Source organism: Coregonus lavaretus, assembly GCF_964263955.1.
Source record: "Coregonus lavaretus genome assembly, contig: HAP1_SCAFFOLD_1075, whole genome shotgun sequence".
Classification (NCBI taxonomy): domain Eukaryota; kingdom Metazoa; phylum Chordata; class Actinopteri; order Salmoniformes; family Salmonidae; genus Coregonus; species Coregonus lavaretus.
Genome location: NW_028158905.1, coordinates 70799 through 89176, shown reverse-complemented (window position 1 = coordinate 89176; position 18378 = coordinate 70799). Strand labels below are relative to the sequence as shown.

Here is an 18378-nt window from a genome sequence, read left to right as displayed (position 1 = left end):
TGGCCTCATGGTGAAATCCCTGAGCGGTTTCCTTCTTCTCTGGCAACTGAGTTAGGAAGGACGCCATTATCTTTGTAGTGACTGGATGTATTGATACAGCATCCAAAGTGTAATGAATAACTTCACCATGCTCAAAGGGATATTCAATGTCTGCTTTTTAATTTTTATCCATCTACCAATAGGTGCCCTTCTTTGCGAGGCAATGGAAAACCTCCCTGGTCTTCGTGGTTGAATCAGTGTTTGAAATTCACTGCTCGACTAAGGGACCTTACAGATAATTGCATGTGTGGGATACAGAGATGAGGTAGTCATTAAAAAATCATGTTAAACACTATTATTGCACACAGAGTGAGTCCATGCAGCTTATTAAACAAATTTTTACTCCTGAACTTATTTAGGCTTGCCATAACAAAGGGGTTGAATACTTATTGACTCAAGACATTTCAGCTTTGCATTTCTTATTAATTAGTACAAATGTCCTTTGTACTTTGACATTATGGGGTATTGTGTGTAGGCTAGTGACAAAAAATCTTGAATTATTCCATTTTTAATGCAGGCTGTAACACAACAAAATGTGGAAAAAGTCAAGGGGTGTGAATACTTTCTGAAGGTACTGTATATGCCTGTAGTCTAAATTAAATATTTCTACTAGTTTGGCTCAGTTAATTAAGCAAGCTGGACTCCATGCACAGGGATCAAGTTCATAATTGCTGTGGGCTTCTTTATTATTCCAGCAATTAGCATCCAGACCATTGAATAAAACCAAAGCCGAAAGCAATGGGTATCCAATTTTCTATTCTTGTTGTCATATTGTCACAGTCTGGATAAACCCGTTTTCGATATCCATTTAAACCAATTCACCACGCCTATTAACATAGAGATTGAAGTGGAAATTGGCTCTGAGGTGAGTAACGTTTCCTGTGTCTTGAGGAGAGTATGCTTTTATGTTTCAAAATAAAAAATAAATAAAACCAGAAGGAAAACATGAAACACAAAGAACACCGGTGAGATGATTGCGAGGAGAATCCCCATATTCAAGCACCACAGGCCAGTATAGATATTGATTGGTAAGATGAGAAAAGAGAGAGAAAGAAGAGAAAGGAGAGAGAGTGAAAGAGTGAAAGAGAGAAAGAGCGAGAGCGAGCGCGATAGAGATAGAGAGAGAGAGAGAGAGAGAGAGAGAGAGAAAGAGCCATAATATGGCATTTGAAATGTCTCTATTCCTTTGGAGTGTTATGTTTACTGTAAATTCTGTATTGTTTACTTCACTTTTGTTTATTATCTATTTCACTTGCTTTGGCAATGTTAACATACAGTGCATTCGGAAAGTATTCAGACCACTTGACTTATTCAACATTTTGTTAAGTTACAGCCTTATTCTAAATTATTTTTATTTTTTTATCCCCTCATCAATCTACACACAATACCCCATAATGACGAAGCGAAAACATCTAACCTGACAGAGCATGAGAGGATCTGCAAAGAAGAATGGGAGAAACTCCCAAAATACTGGTGTGCCAAGCTTGTAGCGTCATACCCAAGAAGACTCGAGGCTGTAATCGCTGCCAAAGGTGCTTCAACAAAGTACTGAGCAAAGGGCATACTTTCCGAATGCACTGTATGTTTCCCATGCCAATAAAGCCCTTTGAATTGAGAGAGAGAGAGAGAGAGAGAGAGAGAGAGAGAGAGAGAGAGAGAGAGAGAGAGAGAGAGAGAGAGAGAGAGAGAGAGAGAGAGAGAGAGAGAGAGAGAGAGAGAGAGAGAGAGAGAGAGAGAGAGAGAGAGAGAGAGAGAGAGAGAGAGATTTGACCATGGTTACTGATCAAAACCTTAGAAATACCTTGACAAAGTACAGGCTCAGTGAGCACAGCCTTGCCATTGAGAAGTGTAGACACAGGAAAACCTGTCTCCCTGTAGAGGAAAGGCTGTGCAACCACTGCACCACAGCAGAACCTGAGACAGAGCTGCATTTCCTGACAAAATGTCGAAAATATAAAAAAATTAGAGAGTGTCATTCCCATAAATTTGAAACCGTTTTTCAAGGTTTCAAAGACCTCTCTGATGAGGATAGGCTACCTGTCCTGTTGGGGGAGGATGCAGAGAGCTGTGGGTTGGCAGCGCACTACATTGCTGCCTGCCATAAGATGAGGGACAGTGTCTGACAGACCAACCAACCTGCACATGTCCTCTATATTGTTATTGTTCAATGGTTATTTTGACCCTTGGTTATTGTTGTCACTGATGTCCCATTGACAATATGGATTATTATTATTTTAAGTATGTTAATAGTGTAAATATCCAAAGTAAGCTTTGGCAATATGTACATTGTTACACCATGCCAATAAAGCAAATTGGATTGAATTGAATTGAGATATTGAGATAGATAGATAGATAGAGAGAGAGAGAGAGAGAGAGAGAGAGAGAGAGAGAGAGAGAGAGAGAGAGAGAGAGAGAATATCCAAAAGCAAGCCATCAGAGAAATGAGACTCACGATGGGTGGTTTTGAGTGGTTTTTCAGTTGAGCCCCTGCCATAGTTTGTTTGAGAGATACAGTAGATGGGGAAGTTGCTGATGATGATGTAGGTATATGAAGGGAGGCTTGCCTGAGAGCGTATTGTAGCGTCATACCCAAGAAGACTCGAGGCTGTAATCGCTGCCAAAGGTGCTTCAACAAAGTACTGAGCAAAGGGCATACTTTCCGAATGCACTGTATGTTTCCCATGCCAATAAAGCCCTTTGAATTGAATGTGTGAGAGAGAGAGAGAGAGAGAGAGAGAGAGAGAGAGAGAGAGAGAGAGAGAGAGAGAGAGAGAGGAGAGAGAGAGAGAATATCCAAAAGCAAGCCATCAGAGAAATGAGACTCACGATGGGTGGTTTTGAGTGGTTTTTCAGTTCAGCCCCTGCCATAGTTTGTTTGAGAAATACAGTAGATGGGGAAGTTGCTGATGATGATGTGGGTATATGAAGGGAGGCTTGCCTGAGAGCGGTCCTGCTCTACCTATCCTGATTGTCATCTCGTCTGAGGCTAGGAACAGGGGGTCCTCCTCCTTGGCCTGTTTGGAGTCTGGGGGCAGGGCCAGGGCTGTGTGGGGGTCCACCTCTACGCCCTAAAAAACACAGGCAGGGAGACAAACAAACATACATGGGTTAACAGGTTATAGAGAATGAATTCTCTTTTGCTATAGAGCTACAGTGGTACAGCAACAGTAGATGTACACAGTCAGATAGAAATACTTTGGCATGCACAAATAATCAACTTGGCTCTGCTTTTATTTGTTTATGAAAACCTAATTATGATAATTTTAGCAGAGGGTAATTACATCAAGTGCTGCTTATCAACTTGAAATAACGTTACGTAACCTGTTATGATCAATTCATTTTGGAACAAAAACAAACCTTGAAACAAAACATTTGAAAAACAATTGATAATTTACTGTACGTACTTATTCACACGTATTCAAAGCCTATTCACACCTCCATTACGAAGGCTCTGCTTTAAAAGCAGGCAGAGAAAGAGAGAAAGGCTTTCATCGGTATAAAAGCCTTTAGTCTATAGGTGTGTCACATTCAAATAGACTACGTCATGAGCATAAGCGGCAAAGCTTCTCTTTCTAGTGTTCCCCACCTGGTTTCTGAAGAAAAGCATGCCATTAAAGACAAGCCGATCAAAACCATTTATAAATGTATTTATGTTCCCATTAACAAGGAATATTATATTAGGACGGGCTGTTAAACTCAACACAGAAGCACCTATCAATAATCGTCAACACATCCATAAAACTGTGGGATTCTACACTGGAAATAATCACAGTCAGTGGTAGTTGTTTTTTGTCTTCATTATTATTTCCGCCAGGGTAAATGAGGTGGCAAAGATACGAATGTCGTCCAATCATAACAATTTCTGAATATGAAGTGTTGTAAGATCGCAAAACACCTACAAAACAATCAGGCCTATTTGGGGATTGAGGGAGAGAGCTTATTGCAGAGAAGCCACAAACAAAGGCCAAAGCGGAGAGATTTGACATTTTTGACATTTTAAAACAAGTTATACACAACACGGCTTCAAAATAATTTGTGTGTCTTCATGGCTGTCGACTCTGTGCGTGAGTGTGTGTGCGTGTGCCTGCCAGCATGCCTGTGTGCCTTTTGGGAACTGGAGATGTGCCTGCCCAGAGTACGTAATTAACCCCGGTGATCCCCCCCAGTGGCAGACCTGACACAATCTTATCAACGGGAAGTTATTACTGTAACCGTTAAACACTGCAAACAACGGCCTGGCTCTGATGGGAAAGCTCAAAAGCACTCTAGTGTCTGCAGCTGTAGCATGGGACCACAGCCAGATTACACTAATACTACACCCTGGCTGTGTTCCCAAATGGCACCCCTTTCCCTATATAGTGCACTACATTTTGACCAGACCCCTATGGGCCCTGGTAGTGGACTATATAGGGAATAGGGTGCCATTTGGGACACATCCTTTGTTCCTCTCCAATGACAACAATTACATTACCTCCAGGGCCGTAGCCAGGGTCTGAGTTTTAGTGAGGTCTAAAATGCTATTTGGAGAACAGCAAAAACAAGGAAAATTACCCCAGCCATTATCACATTGGTTTAAATAACTTTTTTTTGTTGTTGCAGTTTTATAGCTAATTCTACACATTTTATCAAGGGGGGAATTTTAGTAGTTTTAAAAGCAAATGTTCTGCAATGACTCAGGACTTATGTTAATATGATATCTGAGTGAGAGTGGCTAACAAAATCAATGGGGGCCCCCTGGAGGTCAAGGCCCCTGGGCACGTGCCCTGCGTGCCCGGTCGATAATTCGGCCATGATTACTTCAAGTTTAGATAGCTGGCTAAACTAACTAAACTAATTTGCCAATCTAAAAATGTTTAACTGACATGGGCTACTTGAGTGACTTTCATTGAGTGACATATAACAAAACTGATGATGCACTACAAAGTTTCAAAATTGCAACTTGAGCATTATACTATTCTAACTCTCAACAGTAAGTTGAGCCCCCGACTTAAAAATATTACTGAGGTCTGGACCTCGGTATCCTCATATGTAGCTATGGCCCTGATTACCTCTGGTTGGCTGGCTGGCTCTTAGCCTGGCTAAACCAGATTGAAACATTGACAAACAATGCGTTCAGTCTGGTTTAACCAAGCTAGCTGGCTCTGAATATACTGGTCCTATGAGTCACTGCTGCTATACCACTCTGAGGGACTTTGTGGATTGTTACTGCCACTGTAATGTCTCTCCAGTGGGAGTCGTTTCATATTGGGGTCAGGTAGAGTGTGATGTGGAGTGGGGGGGATGTAGGACTATGTACGTCTCCAACTAGAACCCTGTGTGTGTGTCAAATCAAATCAAATCAAATGTTATTTGTCACATGCGCCAAATACAACGGGTTTAAACTTTACCGTGAAATGCTTGCTTACGAGCCCTTACCAACGATGCAGAGTTAGAAAATATAAAAAATAATGTAACACAAGAGGAATAAAATTGCTATATGGCGCGACAGAGTGTTGGGTCAGTAACCGAAAGGTTGCTGGATGAAATCTGCGAGCCGACTAGGTGAAAGAAATATGTGGATGTGCAGGCCACCTAACCCTAATTGCTCCTGTAAGTCGCCCTGGATAAGAGTGCCTGCTAAATGACTAAAATGCAAATGAATATACAGGGAGTGCCAATACCAGATGTGCAGGGGTACAAAGTACACACAAAAATTATAAACGCAACAGCATATGATGAGTGTAAAAGTGTGTGTGTATGTGTGTTTGTATTTGTATTGTTTGTTTGTTTATTTGAATCCCCATTAGCTTTTGAAGAAGCAGCAGCTACTCCTCCTGGGTCCACAAAAAAACAAAAACATGGCAATTAACAAAACACTGATACACAAGGACAGTAACACACATTTAAAATACAATGATATACAAACAATACAACAACAAAAAAATATGTGTGTTAGAGTGTGTCTGTGTGTGTTTGTGTGTGTGTCCAATCACAGTCCCCGCCGTGCCATGAGACGTTGTTTAATCAGTTTTTTAAAGGTAATTTTGTTGTTTGCTTGAGTAATTGGAGACGGGAGTTCCATGTGATCATGGCTCTGTATAGAATTGTGAGTCTATGAACAGCATTCTCACAGTTATTTCCCCTCTTGTCCAGGTGGGAGAGGGCAATGTGAAGTACTGTTGAGATTGCGTCATCTGTGGATCTGTTGGGGCGGTATGTGAATTGGAGTGGGTCCACAGTGTCTGGGATGGTGTTATTGTGTGTCATGACCAGCCTTTTCAAAGCACTTCATAATTACAGATGTGAATGCTACAGAGCAATAGTCATTTAGGCAGGTTACCTTGGAGTTCTTGGAAACAGTGACAATGGTGGTCTGAGACAAGGAGAGATTGAAAATGTCTGTGAAGACATTTGCCAGCTGGTCTGTGCATGCTTTGAGAACGTGCCCTGGTATTCCGTCCGGCTTGGTGGACTTGCAAGTGTTAACCTGTTTAAAAGTTTTATTCACATTGGCCACGGGGAACGAGATCACACAGTCATCATCTGGAACAACAGGAGCTTTCATGCAAGACTCAATGTTGTATTCCTCGAAGCGTGCATTAAAGGCATTTAGCTTATTTGGGAGTTCTGTATCACTGGGCATCTCACGGCTGGGTTTCCCTTTGTAATCCGTTATCTTCTGAAAGCCCTGCCACATATGACGAGCGTCAGAGTCGGTGTAATAGGATTCCACCTTCTTCTTATATTGTCCTTCTTGAGGTTGTAGCAGGCTTTCTTGTATGTGTCAATGTCAGTGTCCCGTTCCTTGTAAGCAGTAGCTCTAGCCTTAAGCCCAGCGTCGATATTGCCTGTAATCCATGGTTTTTGGTTTGGATACGTTCGTATAGTCACTGTGGGGACAACGTCGTCTATGCACTTATTGATGAAGCTTGTGACTGATGTCGTAAACTCCTCAATGCTACTGGAAGAATCCCGGAACATATCCCAGTCTGCACTAGCAAAACAGTCTTGTAGCCTCACGTCTGCTTCATTGGACCAATTCCGTATTGAGCGTGTCACTGGTACTTCATGTATGAGCTTTTGTTTGTAAACAGGAAGCAGGAGAATAGAGTCATGGTCTGATTTGCCAACATTTGTCAATATAATGGAGAGGAGTGACACTCGATTTTCTCTTCGTCTCAGTCTCACCAGGATGCCAGCTCATCTACCACATCTACGCCTGGGGGTTTTAGTAGCCAATGAAACAAAGGAATGGGGTCCATTATGAACAAGGGAACAGCTGAGTCAGAGTTGAAGTCGGACTTGAAGTCAAAATCGAGGTTAGTAACTGTTGATCTGATGTCCAGAAGTGCTTGGCAGTCATATGTGATAATAGTATGAACTTTCTGTCTCAAAGAAGTTAAGATAAATGTGAAAAAAAAGTCACTAAATAGAAAAAGTCGGTTGGAACTTATAAGATGTTGCCTTCTCTCTGCCATCTTGTGGCAACTTAGAAAGTGAGGTGCCAGGAATGGAAGCTCAGCTCAGTGTGTGTGTGTGTGCTTTTATGCTGTGTGTGTGCAGTGTTTCAGTAGGAAATATTTAAGTGTCCAGTCCAGTTCCAGTAATAACATTTGTGGCCCGGGACACAATCATCATTCAGCAGGTGTGGCGGTAGTGAGTGGACGAGGGTTATTATTACATTGTCCTTTGTTATCACACTGGCAATATATTTTCATCTGTTCAATTTCACAACTCTGGCGTCCCCAAAAGTATATATTAATCTTGATTTACTACGCCGGAGGAGAGTTTGATACTGCTTATCTGTGATCCATCACATCTAATATCCTGTGTAACATGTACGCAGAGAGTGGAGAAACTCTCAGGTGAGGTGATGTTGTTATGGCAGAGAGATTAAAAATGATGAAGAGAGAGACTGAGGGAGGAAGGGATGGAGGGACAGAACGACGGAGGGAGAAGGGGAGAGAGAGAGGTTGCTTATTTTTAGACCATTCTCAATAGCCAGCCACTGTTTGAATAATTCAGAACAATCCTCAGTGTCTTACAAAACGATGCACACCATGTTGGAGGGGTGTCATACTTCACAAAATGAAGTGCACTCAAGTACAAAACACGATGCTAGATTATATACAGTGCATTTGGAAAGTATTCAGACCCCTTGACTTTTTCCAGATTTTGTTACGTTACAGCCATATTCTAAAATGGATTAAATGGTTGTTGTTTTCTCATCAATCTACACACAATATCGCATAATGACAAAACAAAAACAGGTGTTTAGAAATGTTTGCAAATGTAAAAGAAAATCAAAAAATTAAATATCACATTTTGAGTACATAAGTATTCAGACCCTTTACTCCAGGGTTCCCCAAAGGGCGGCCCGCAAGCAAAATTATTTGCCCCCCAAATTAATTATGAATATATATATATATATATATATATATATTTATTTTATTTTATTTATAATAATTTTAAAAAATCAGACCCGAGATGCAAAAACTCCCAAATGCAATGTCCCAAGAAGGAAGTTACACTACCTAAATAATGCAAAAGTTACATTTTAACTTCATTCATGAGGAGAGAGAATGCAGGAGACAGTCAACTAATAAAGCAGGCAGCGGACCATTTTGTGGTGCTGAAACGTAAATCAATAGGAGGTGAACAGAGCCTGGGGCTGAAAATATAGCTAACTTGTTATGCAAGTGTTGCACAGCAACAGTTGGAGACAACCTACACCAGTCGAGTAATTCATTTCAACAATAATCTTCATTTTAATTTGACTTTACAAACAACAAGAGGGCTTAATTGGAGTCTATTTCTTCCAAGCCTAGGCCTACATAAAATCACTTAACTGGCTGAGGTAGGCTATGAGGCTTAACAGCATTTTAAAAAATCTGGCCTAACATAAGTGGGATTTTTTTTATTAGGCCTACTTACAATTGCAACTGGCCAAAAATGTAGCGTCCTACATAAAACCATTTAAAGAAAAAAAGGTGATGTCTGTATCTGAATGTCTGTATCGGGATAGCCTGCTCCTGTAATGACAGAACAAACAGAAAATACTGTCAGCTTGAGACCTAAATATCCCTGGATAAGAACTCAGAATAATGTTAGTATTTAATAAATACAGTCATATAGGCTGTCGCGTGAGATGGATGTGATTTTGATGCGCAGACAATCCTCGATTGACTTATGTGAATGCCGGTTCCTGTTGTGAATCTATATTGCGTTCATAGAGGTGAATGAGGACTCGCAGGTGTAAGTCAATCCAAACATTGTTAGCACATAAAATGCAAGTTTCTTTATTGTGCTGTATTCCTCTGAGCATGCCACCAAAAACTGCACTCCTGAGTGCATCCCTGATTTGGTTCGATGTCTGGAATTCAATCAGCTCAGTTTGAATTGTGGCCTCATCCAGCGAGGGTATTGTTTTCTTAGCAAGGGAGTAGAATTCTCCACCTGGGCGGACTGTGAGAGGATCACGTACAAACGCAATGATATCCACCACCATGATGCTGCCACCACCATGTTTCACATTAGGGATGGTGCCAGGTTTACTCCAGATGTGACGCTTGGCATTCAGGCCAAAGAGTTCAATCATGGTTTCATCAGACCAGAGAATCTTGTTTCTCACGGTCTGAGAGTCCTTTAGGTGCCTTTTGGCAAACTCCATGTGCCTTTTACTGAGGAGTGGCTTCTGTCTGGCCACTCTACCATAAAGGCCTGATTGGTGGAGTGCTGCAGAGATGGTTGTCCTTCTGGAAGGTTCTCCCATCTCCAGAGGAACTCTGGAGCTCTGTCAGAGTAACCATCGGGTTGTTGGTCACCTCCCTGACCAAGGCCTTTCTCCCCCGATTGCTCAGTTTGGCCGGGCTGCCAGCTCTAGGAAGAGTCTTGGTGGTTCCAAAATTCTTCCATTTAAGAATGATGGAGGCCACTGTGTTCTTGGCGACCATCAATGCTGCAGACATTTTTTGGTACCCTTCCCAGATCTGTGCCTCGACACAATCCTGTCTCGGAGCTCTATGGACGATTCCTTCGACCTCATGGCTTGGTTTTTGCTCTGACATGCACTGTCAACTGTGGGACCTTATATAGACAGGTATGTGCCTTTCCAAAACATGTCCAATCAATTGAATTTACCACAGGTGGACTCCAATCAAGTTGTAGAAACATCTCAAGGATTTGTTTTTTTATTTTTAATAAATGTGCAACATTTTCTAAAAACCTGTTTTCACTTTGTCATTATGGGGTATTGTGTGTAGACTGATGAGGAAAACAATATATTTAATACATTTTAGAATAAGGCTGTAACGTAACAAAATGTGGAAAAACGGAAGGGGTGTGAATACTTTCCGAATGCACTGTTTGTAATATGATAAACATTTACTTGATAAATGAGACACTGGTGAATCCACTCCTTATAATTACAAACATCACGCTAGTGAAAGCACAATTTAGACCAATTTACCAGCAATGTTGTCAACTGAGAGTAAAACTAAAGATGTGTCCCTTGGGCCAGGTGGTGTTTTAATTGTCCACTAAGGCCCCATCTATCCATTCAGTATGGCACCTTCCTTCATCCAGCAGTTGTTTAATTGTTCTGGACCCAGATGTATTCCCCTCAGTCCCCTGACCCTGCTGTTGGGAAGCTCTGTGTATGTGTGTGTGTGTGTGTGTGTGTGTGTGTGTGTGTGTGTGTGTGTGTGTGTGTGTGTGTGTGTGTGTGTGTGTGTGTGTGTGTGTTTGTGTGCATAAGTGCGTGCGTGCATTTGTGAGTGCATTCGTGAGTGCTTATAGACGGCTATGCAATACTACCCTGGATTTAACCCATCAGTCATTGGAGTACTGAAGGAAGCAACATGGATCCTCTACCTCTCCCTCATCTGTCAACATATTTCCATCTGTCGCTCTTAGCTGTCCAAATGTCACACAGTCTCGATCAGTACATTTATCTCTCAACTGTCTCTCTCCTTGTCAATAAATCTGCCTTATTCTCCCTCTTCTAACTTATTATTCTAACTCTTTCTTGGTAAATTAGTTTCTTCCTCCCCTAGCTCTTCCTGTTCACACACTAACCCTTGGCATCATTAGAAGTGGGGCATGGAACAGCATGGCAGCATTCCCTGACATCAGAACCAGTAACTCTCTGGAGAGCCCGGCCCGAGTCCTGACACATTTCTATTGATGTGAGGAGTAGGGGGGTTTGAGGAGGAGAGTATTACCTACTGGTACCGAACCTTTGTCGTCAGCATTCTGTACTGAAAAGTCAAATGTAAATGCAGCTAGACTCAAAGTCTAGCCGCGTGTCTGATCCAGATGCAATCATTTGCTTTCTAGGTCTTCAGACAAGGTTAGAGCGATAAAGAGAAGAGAGAGACAGAAAGCAAGAGAAAGTGACAGCCAGCCAGAGAGAGCAAGAGAGAGACAGAAAGTGGGATAGAGAGCGATTGTGAGAAACAGAGATAGGGGGAGAGGTGCACCTGCACCAGGGCAGCTCGTTAGCCACAGTGTCAAGCTTAATTTCACCTCTGGTGGGAGGCAGAATTGATATTTGCTTCTCCGCCCGAAGCAGATTCTGTATCTACACACAGAGCGCTTAGATTTCTGTGATTATGTAATCATATCATGTAGGGAGGGACATCTATCAGGGACGGACAGGCGTGTTGAAAGGGCAGTCAGACAGACTGGGGAAGGAAGAGAGAGACGCAGCAAAGAAACTTTAGCTACAGAGACTGCCAACAAACCCCACTGGACTAGTAAAGCCTGAGCTCACAGTTAGCTTTGGCATGCATCTGTTACTGCTGTGAAGCACCCAGGAGCAATGTGCACTCATTGTGTGTGCGTGCTTGTGTATGCATCACACCTGGCTGGAAACGAGTCTTGAACACGTTCCAGTTCATATAAACATTAGATTTGCCTGAATTCATATAAACATTAGATTTTCCTGAATTGGTATTCTGAATGGGTTTGTATCATTTCAGAAAAACACTTGTCGCCTTCTTAACAGCTACAGCTCAGAGCTAGGTCTAACAACAGCCATTCCAGTGGATGACGTCACACTCCCCAGGATCTCTGTACGCACTAACAAATCCACCTGTTGAGACATCCAGTCCACAATAATTGCTTCATGCCCACTAAAAACATGAAATGTGCCCAGATGATTGTGGCTTTTCACCAGAGGTGGGACCAAGTCACTATTATTCGAGTCACAAGCAAGTCTCGAGTCACAAGCAAGTCTCAAGTCGAGTCCCAAGTAGAATTGTGTCGAGTGTCGAGTCAAGTCCAAGTCCTGCATTCTGAGAGCAAGTCAAGTCACAAGATTTTTCAAGTCAAGTCTCAAGTCAAGTAAAATAAAATCAATACAGGCAATGACTTGTTCAACTACAAACATAAATAGACAATCTTTCTCTATTTATCGAGGATACCAGAAAGACTTTGCATTATTATGTCTACAACACATTTTGATCATGCAATAATTAATTTTAACAACAAATTACAAATGCAAGCTTCATAGGTAAATTATCAATTTCAAGAAATGTTGACATACCAAAACACCAGTAGGCCTATGCTAGTAATTGTTGCTTGATGCTCCATTGCTGGTGAGTCTGCAAAGTAAACAGTTAATATTCTTGATCAACAATTTTTTGGGGAGCTGCATATTAATTTATGGCAATCCTCTCCCTACAATTTGACGTTTGCACTGCACCCGATCCTATAGCTGTACAGCAAATACAGCTCAGTGGTTTTTTAACTTTTTGACCCGATATAGATATAAACTGCGTTTTACACCTGCATTTTGAGTCAATATCAACTAGGGATATCATGTCACATTGTCACTTCTCTTAAGTCCAGAGCAAGCAGGATCATATGGCCTACCTGTACTGTATGCAGCGGAGGTTGTAGGATCGGATGGAAAGCATGATCTGTCTGTAGCCTGTTTCTTCCTCACAATTCGCCAGAATAAGTGTTGAAAGTAGTGCGATGTTACAGCTATCTTTAGATAGCCAGTACCACCACTGAGGTATATAATTATAAGGGAAAAGGGATACCTAGTCAGTTGCACAATTAATTGCATTCAACTGAAATGTGTCTTCCCGCATTTAACCCAACCCCTCTGAATCAGATAGGTGCGGGCAATGCCTTAATCGACATCCACACAGTTGTATTTGGGGGTTAATTGCCTTGCTGAAGTGCAGAAAGGCAGATTTATTCACCTTGCTGGCTCTGAGATTCGAACCAGCGACCTTTCGGTTACTGGCCCAGTGCTCTTAACCGCTAGGCTACCTGCCACCCACCCAAACCTATCACAAATATGAAAATTAGCAATGAAATCACCAGGTAGCCTATTGTTGTGGCAAATATGCTTCCGTAGCAGATTGCTAAACAGTACTTTAAGTGGATAATATTAATGTAGGTAGGCTACTCTGTTTTTGCCATGCAAAACCGAAACATATAAACAAGTGCTTTCTGGTCACTAATCTCTGGATATGTGCACCTGCCTTTGCATGCCAATGCTGATGACTGGTCATTGGTCAACAAGACGGGGGACTTTTTGATTCTGAAGCACAGAATATGGGTTTTTTAAACAAGAATTTAGTGCAATGCCATAGGCCTATGTTAGTGACCAGATCGAATAAGCAAAGGTATAAATGTAGAATACAAATGGTAGGTAAATACACTGAACAAAAATATGAATGCAACATGCAACAATTTCTGAGATTTTACTGAGTTACAGTTCATATAAGGAAATCAGTCAATTGAAATAAATGCATTAGGCCCTAATCTATTGATTTCACATGACTGGGAATACAGATATGCATCTGTTGGTCACAGATACCTTTAAAAAATGTAGTGGCATGGATCAGTAAACCAGTAAGTATCTGGTGTGACCACTATTTGCCTCATGCAGCGTGACACATATCCTTCACATAGAGTTGATCAGGCTGTTGATTGTGGCCTGTGGATTGTTGTCCCACTCCTCTTCAATGGACGTGCAAAGTTACTGGATATTGGTGGGAACTGTAACACGCTGTCGTACACGTCGATCTGGAGCATCCCAAACATGCTCAATGGGTGACATGTCTGGTGAGTATGTAGGCCATGGAAGAAATGGGACATTTTCAGCTTCCAGGAATTGTGTACAGATCCTTGTGACATGGGGCCGTGCATTATCATCCTGAAACAAGAGGTGATGGCGGCGGATGAATGGCACGACAATGGGCCTCAGGATCTCATCATGGTATCTCTGTGCATTCAAATTGCCATCGAGAAAATGCAATTATGTTCGTTTTCCTAAGCTTATGCCTGCCCATACCATAACCCCATCGCCACCATGGGGCACTCTGTTCACAATGTTGACATCAGCAAACCGCTCACCCACACGACGCCATCTGCCCAGTATAGTTGAAACTGGGATTCATCCGTGAAGAGCACACTTCTCCAGTGTGCCAGTGGCCATCTAAGGTGAGCATTTTCCCACTGAAGTAAGTTACGACGCCTAACAGCAGTCTGGTCAAGACCCTGGTGAGGACAACGAGCATGCAGATGAGCTTCCATGAGACGGTTTCTGACAGTTTGAGCAGAAATTCTTCAGATGTATAAACCTACAGTTTCATCAGCTGTCTGGGTGGCTGGTTTCAGACGATTCCACAGGTGAAGAAGCCACATGTGGAGGGGCTGGTGTGGTTACACATGGTCTGCGTTTGTGAGGCCGGTTGGATGTACTGCCAACTTCTCTAAAACTACGTTGGAGGCGGCTTATGGTAGAGAAATTAACATTAAATTCTCTAGCAACAGCTCTGGTGGACATTCCTGCAGTCAACATGCCAATTGCACGCTCCCTCAATACTTGAGACATCTGTGGCATAGTGTCGTGTGACAAAACTGCGCATTTTAGAGTGGCCTTTCATTGTCCGTAGCACAAGGTGCACCTGTGCAATGATCATGCTGTTTAATCAGCTTCGTGATTTGCCACACCTGTCAGGTGGATGGATTATCTTGGCAAAGAAGAAATGTTCACTAACAGAATTGTGCACCAACTTTGAGAGAAATAAGCTTTTTGTGCATATGGAAAATTTATTTCACAATCGCACCCCCCCACCCAAAAAAAAACGTAGCACTGTGCTAGCTCATCCGACATGTGTTGATTGACAGTTTGCTGGTCCAATCAGAGGGCCGAGTGTGCGTTTCATCAGCCAATCTGTTTTTTTTTTTGCAGATGTCTCTGGCTGCGTGTCGAGTAATCGACGGAGACTCTGTGCCACAAAATAAGTGACAAAACGTTACAAAACCAGATAATTTCAAGTTATCAGTCTCAAGTCAAAGTCGAGTCCCGAGTCTTGAGGCTCCAAGTCAAAGTTATTATTTTTGTTTATCAAGTTGAGTCTCAAGTCATCACATTTTTCAAACTCGAGTCCAAGTCATGTGACTCGAGTCCATGCCTCTGCTTTTCACACTCCACCATACCACCCTGTCTTTCTCACAGAGAGATTAATGGTGTGAGGAAATGCATGTAGCTTTGTACACTAAGGCATGAACAAACACACACACATATATAGGACATATATACACACATACACAGATACACCAACACATGCAAAATAATGTACTTCATTCCTATTCCTGCAGCTGGATGGTAAACAATGTATTGTGTCATTTTGGAGTCACTTTGTTTTGAAACAAATCTACATTAATGTGGATGCTACTATGATTACGGATAATCCTGAATTAATCCTGAATAATGATGAGTGAAAAAGTTACAGACGCACAAATATCAAACCCCCCCAAAAAATGCTAAACTCCCGTTATTGTAATGGTGAGAGGTTAGCAAGTCTTGGGGGTATGATATTTGTGCGTCTCACTCATCATTATTCACGATTCATTCAGAATTGTCCATAATCATGGTAGCATCCACATTAATGTCGAAGTGTTTAGAAACATATTATATTCTTATTTTGAAAAAAAAAATGACTCCAAAATGACACAATACATTATTTACCATTAATTTCTATGGGGCACAAAATAATCTGAAACACAACCAAAACATACAGCAAATGCATCCAACACATTTGTAGAGTCACAAGTTTAATGTAGTCATTGTGTGCTATGAATATCGGACCAAATACTTAACTTTTTACTACTTTAATACACAAGTGAATTTGTCCCAATACTTTTGGTCCCCTAAAATGGGGGGACTATGTACAAAATGTGCTGTAATTTCTAAACGGTTCACCCGATATGGATTAAAATACTCGCAAATTAAAGCTGACAGTCTGCACTTTAACCTCATAGTCATTGTTCGATTTCTAGAGCCAAAAAATGAAAAAATGCTTCACTATCACAATAATTACAGAGTGCACCGTATGTTCTATAGCCTTTAAATATGTCGCTTATGTTAATTTTTCTGTTGCACAGTGTTGCAAGGCGTCATTAGTTATTAATGAGCTTCTTAATGGTAGGAGCAGGTAGGAGGTGTGAAACCTGGTTCTATTTATAATACAGTACCTGCAGATGTATCAAACCACCACACATACACACACGCACATACATGCCAGGGTTTCCGTTAGCCGGGTAATTGCCGGCTTTTGAAAAAATAAATAAAAATAAAAGCTGATAAAATTGTTGCCGGCCAAATTTACCAGGAAAAAAACCCAATCCCATTGAAAAATTATGACTTTATTCATTGATGGAAATTTCAGTCGATGGAAATACATTTGACCGTCATGGTTATCGATCTATATGTTAATTTGCTACAATTTATGCATTAAACTGGGGTGTGTATTTTTGTTAGTGGTCATTTTGTGCAATAAAAAATAAAAATGAAATACATAAATATTTCATTTACATAAGTATTCACACCCCTGAGTCAATACATATTAGAATCACCTTTGGCAGCGATTACAGCTGTGAGTCTTTCTGGATAAGTCTGTAAAATTCTTCTAGCTCTGTCAAATTGGTTGTTGATCATTGCTAGACAACAATTTTCAAGTTGCCATAGATTTTCAAGCAAATTTATATCAAAACTGTAACTCGGCCACTCAGGAACATTTACTGTCTTCTTGGGAAGCAACTCCAGTGTAGATTTGGCCTTGTGTTTTAGGTCATTGTCCTGCTGAAAGGTGAATTCATCTCCCAGTGTCTTGGTGGAAAGCATACTGAACCAGGTATTCCTCCAGGATTGATCTTTTTACTTTTTATCCTGAAAAACTCCCCAGTCCTTAACGATTACAGGCATACCCATAACACGATGCAGCCACCAATATGATTGCCATAACAAAGGAGTTGAATACTTATTGACTCAAGATTATTCAGCTTTTCATTTTTAATTACTTTGTAAAATAAATTAAAAACATAATTCCACTTTGAAATTATGGGGTATTGTGTGTAGGCCAGTGACAAAAAATCTAAATTGAATCCATTTTAAATTCAGGCTGTAACAACAAAATGTGGAAAAAGTCAAGGGTTGTGAATACTTTCTGAAGGCACTGTATTAGCACCTCATCCTAGTTGTTGCATCTTTAGATTACCCCTCTTTCTAAATTTCTAATAGACATTTTAATCTATGTCACATAAGGAACCGCTCGCATCAGGTGTGCTGTTTAGAATCTTGTTTCCTCACGAATAGCATTTTGGCTATACATTTTATTGGCTGCTACATTTCAGGAGTTGCATGTTCTGTTAAAATGAATTAGCATAATCTAAATATGATTTATGTCGTTCTGAGCACCGTGGGTGGATGCCCTAATGGGTTAACCACCCAATGCATATGGGTCTGGTATATTTCTCAAATGGCCGGTAAATTAAAATCTTCCCAGTAACGTTTTCCGGCACCACATTTTCCTAATGGAAACCCAGACACATGCATACACATACACGACCCACCAGAAAACCCCCACAAGGATACATGATAGGCCGAGCATCAGACGAGACCCATAAGGAAGTAGTTAGCTACCAGGAGAAAGTAGAAACAAAAATAGCTCTCTAGAGGCGGCTGTGTCTTGACACCTGTCGATGGCCGGCCTTTAAAATGTCTGTTGGTTAATGAGGGCATCAGGGAGGGAACCAGGGAGACATCCTGTCAGGAAATCAATGTCTTCTACCTCCTAATTAATAAGATGGTAAACAGAGAGGGGAGGAAGGAGGGGTGGGGGATGTTATGTGCACAGGGAGACACAGACAGCCAGACAAACAAACACACACACACAGAGACGTGAACACACAGAGACACAAACATTGAGACACACACAGAGAGAGAGACAGAAACTCAAACTAACAAACACACTGGTTGTGTAGACCGCACACTAGAGTGTATTACACTACACATGTACTCACACGTAGCCTTTGCAGGAACATTCAATGACG

General features: G+C 41.4%; 1 protein-coding gene across 1 annotated transcript in view; it reads right to left on the bottom strand.

Moving 5' to 3' along the window:
• The window catches only part of LOC311123492 (zinc transporter ZIP11-like), a 144494-nt gene that overhangs the window by 64201 nt on the left and 61915 nt on the right, over positions 1 to 18378 (bottom strand). Inside the window, exon 3 of the mRNA XM_084197751.1 lies at positions 2978 to 3107. Within this exon, the coding sequence (XP_084053877.1) occupies positions 2978 to 3107 (130 nt within the window). The remainder of the gene's footprint in view (positions 1 to 2977; positions 3108 to 18378) is intronic.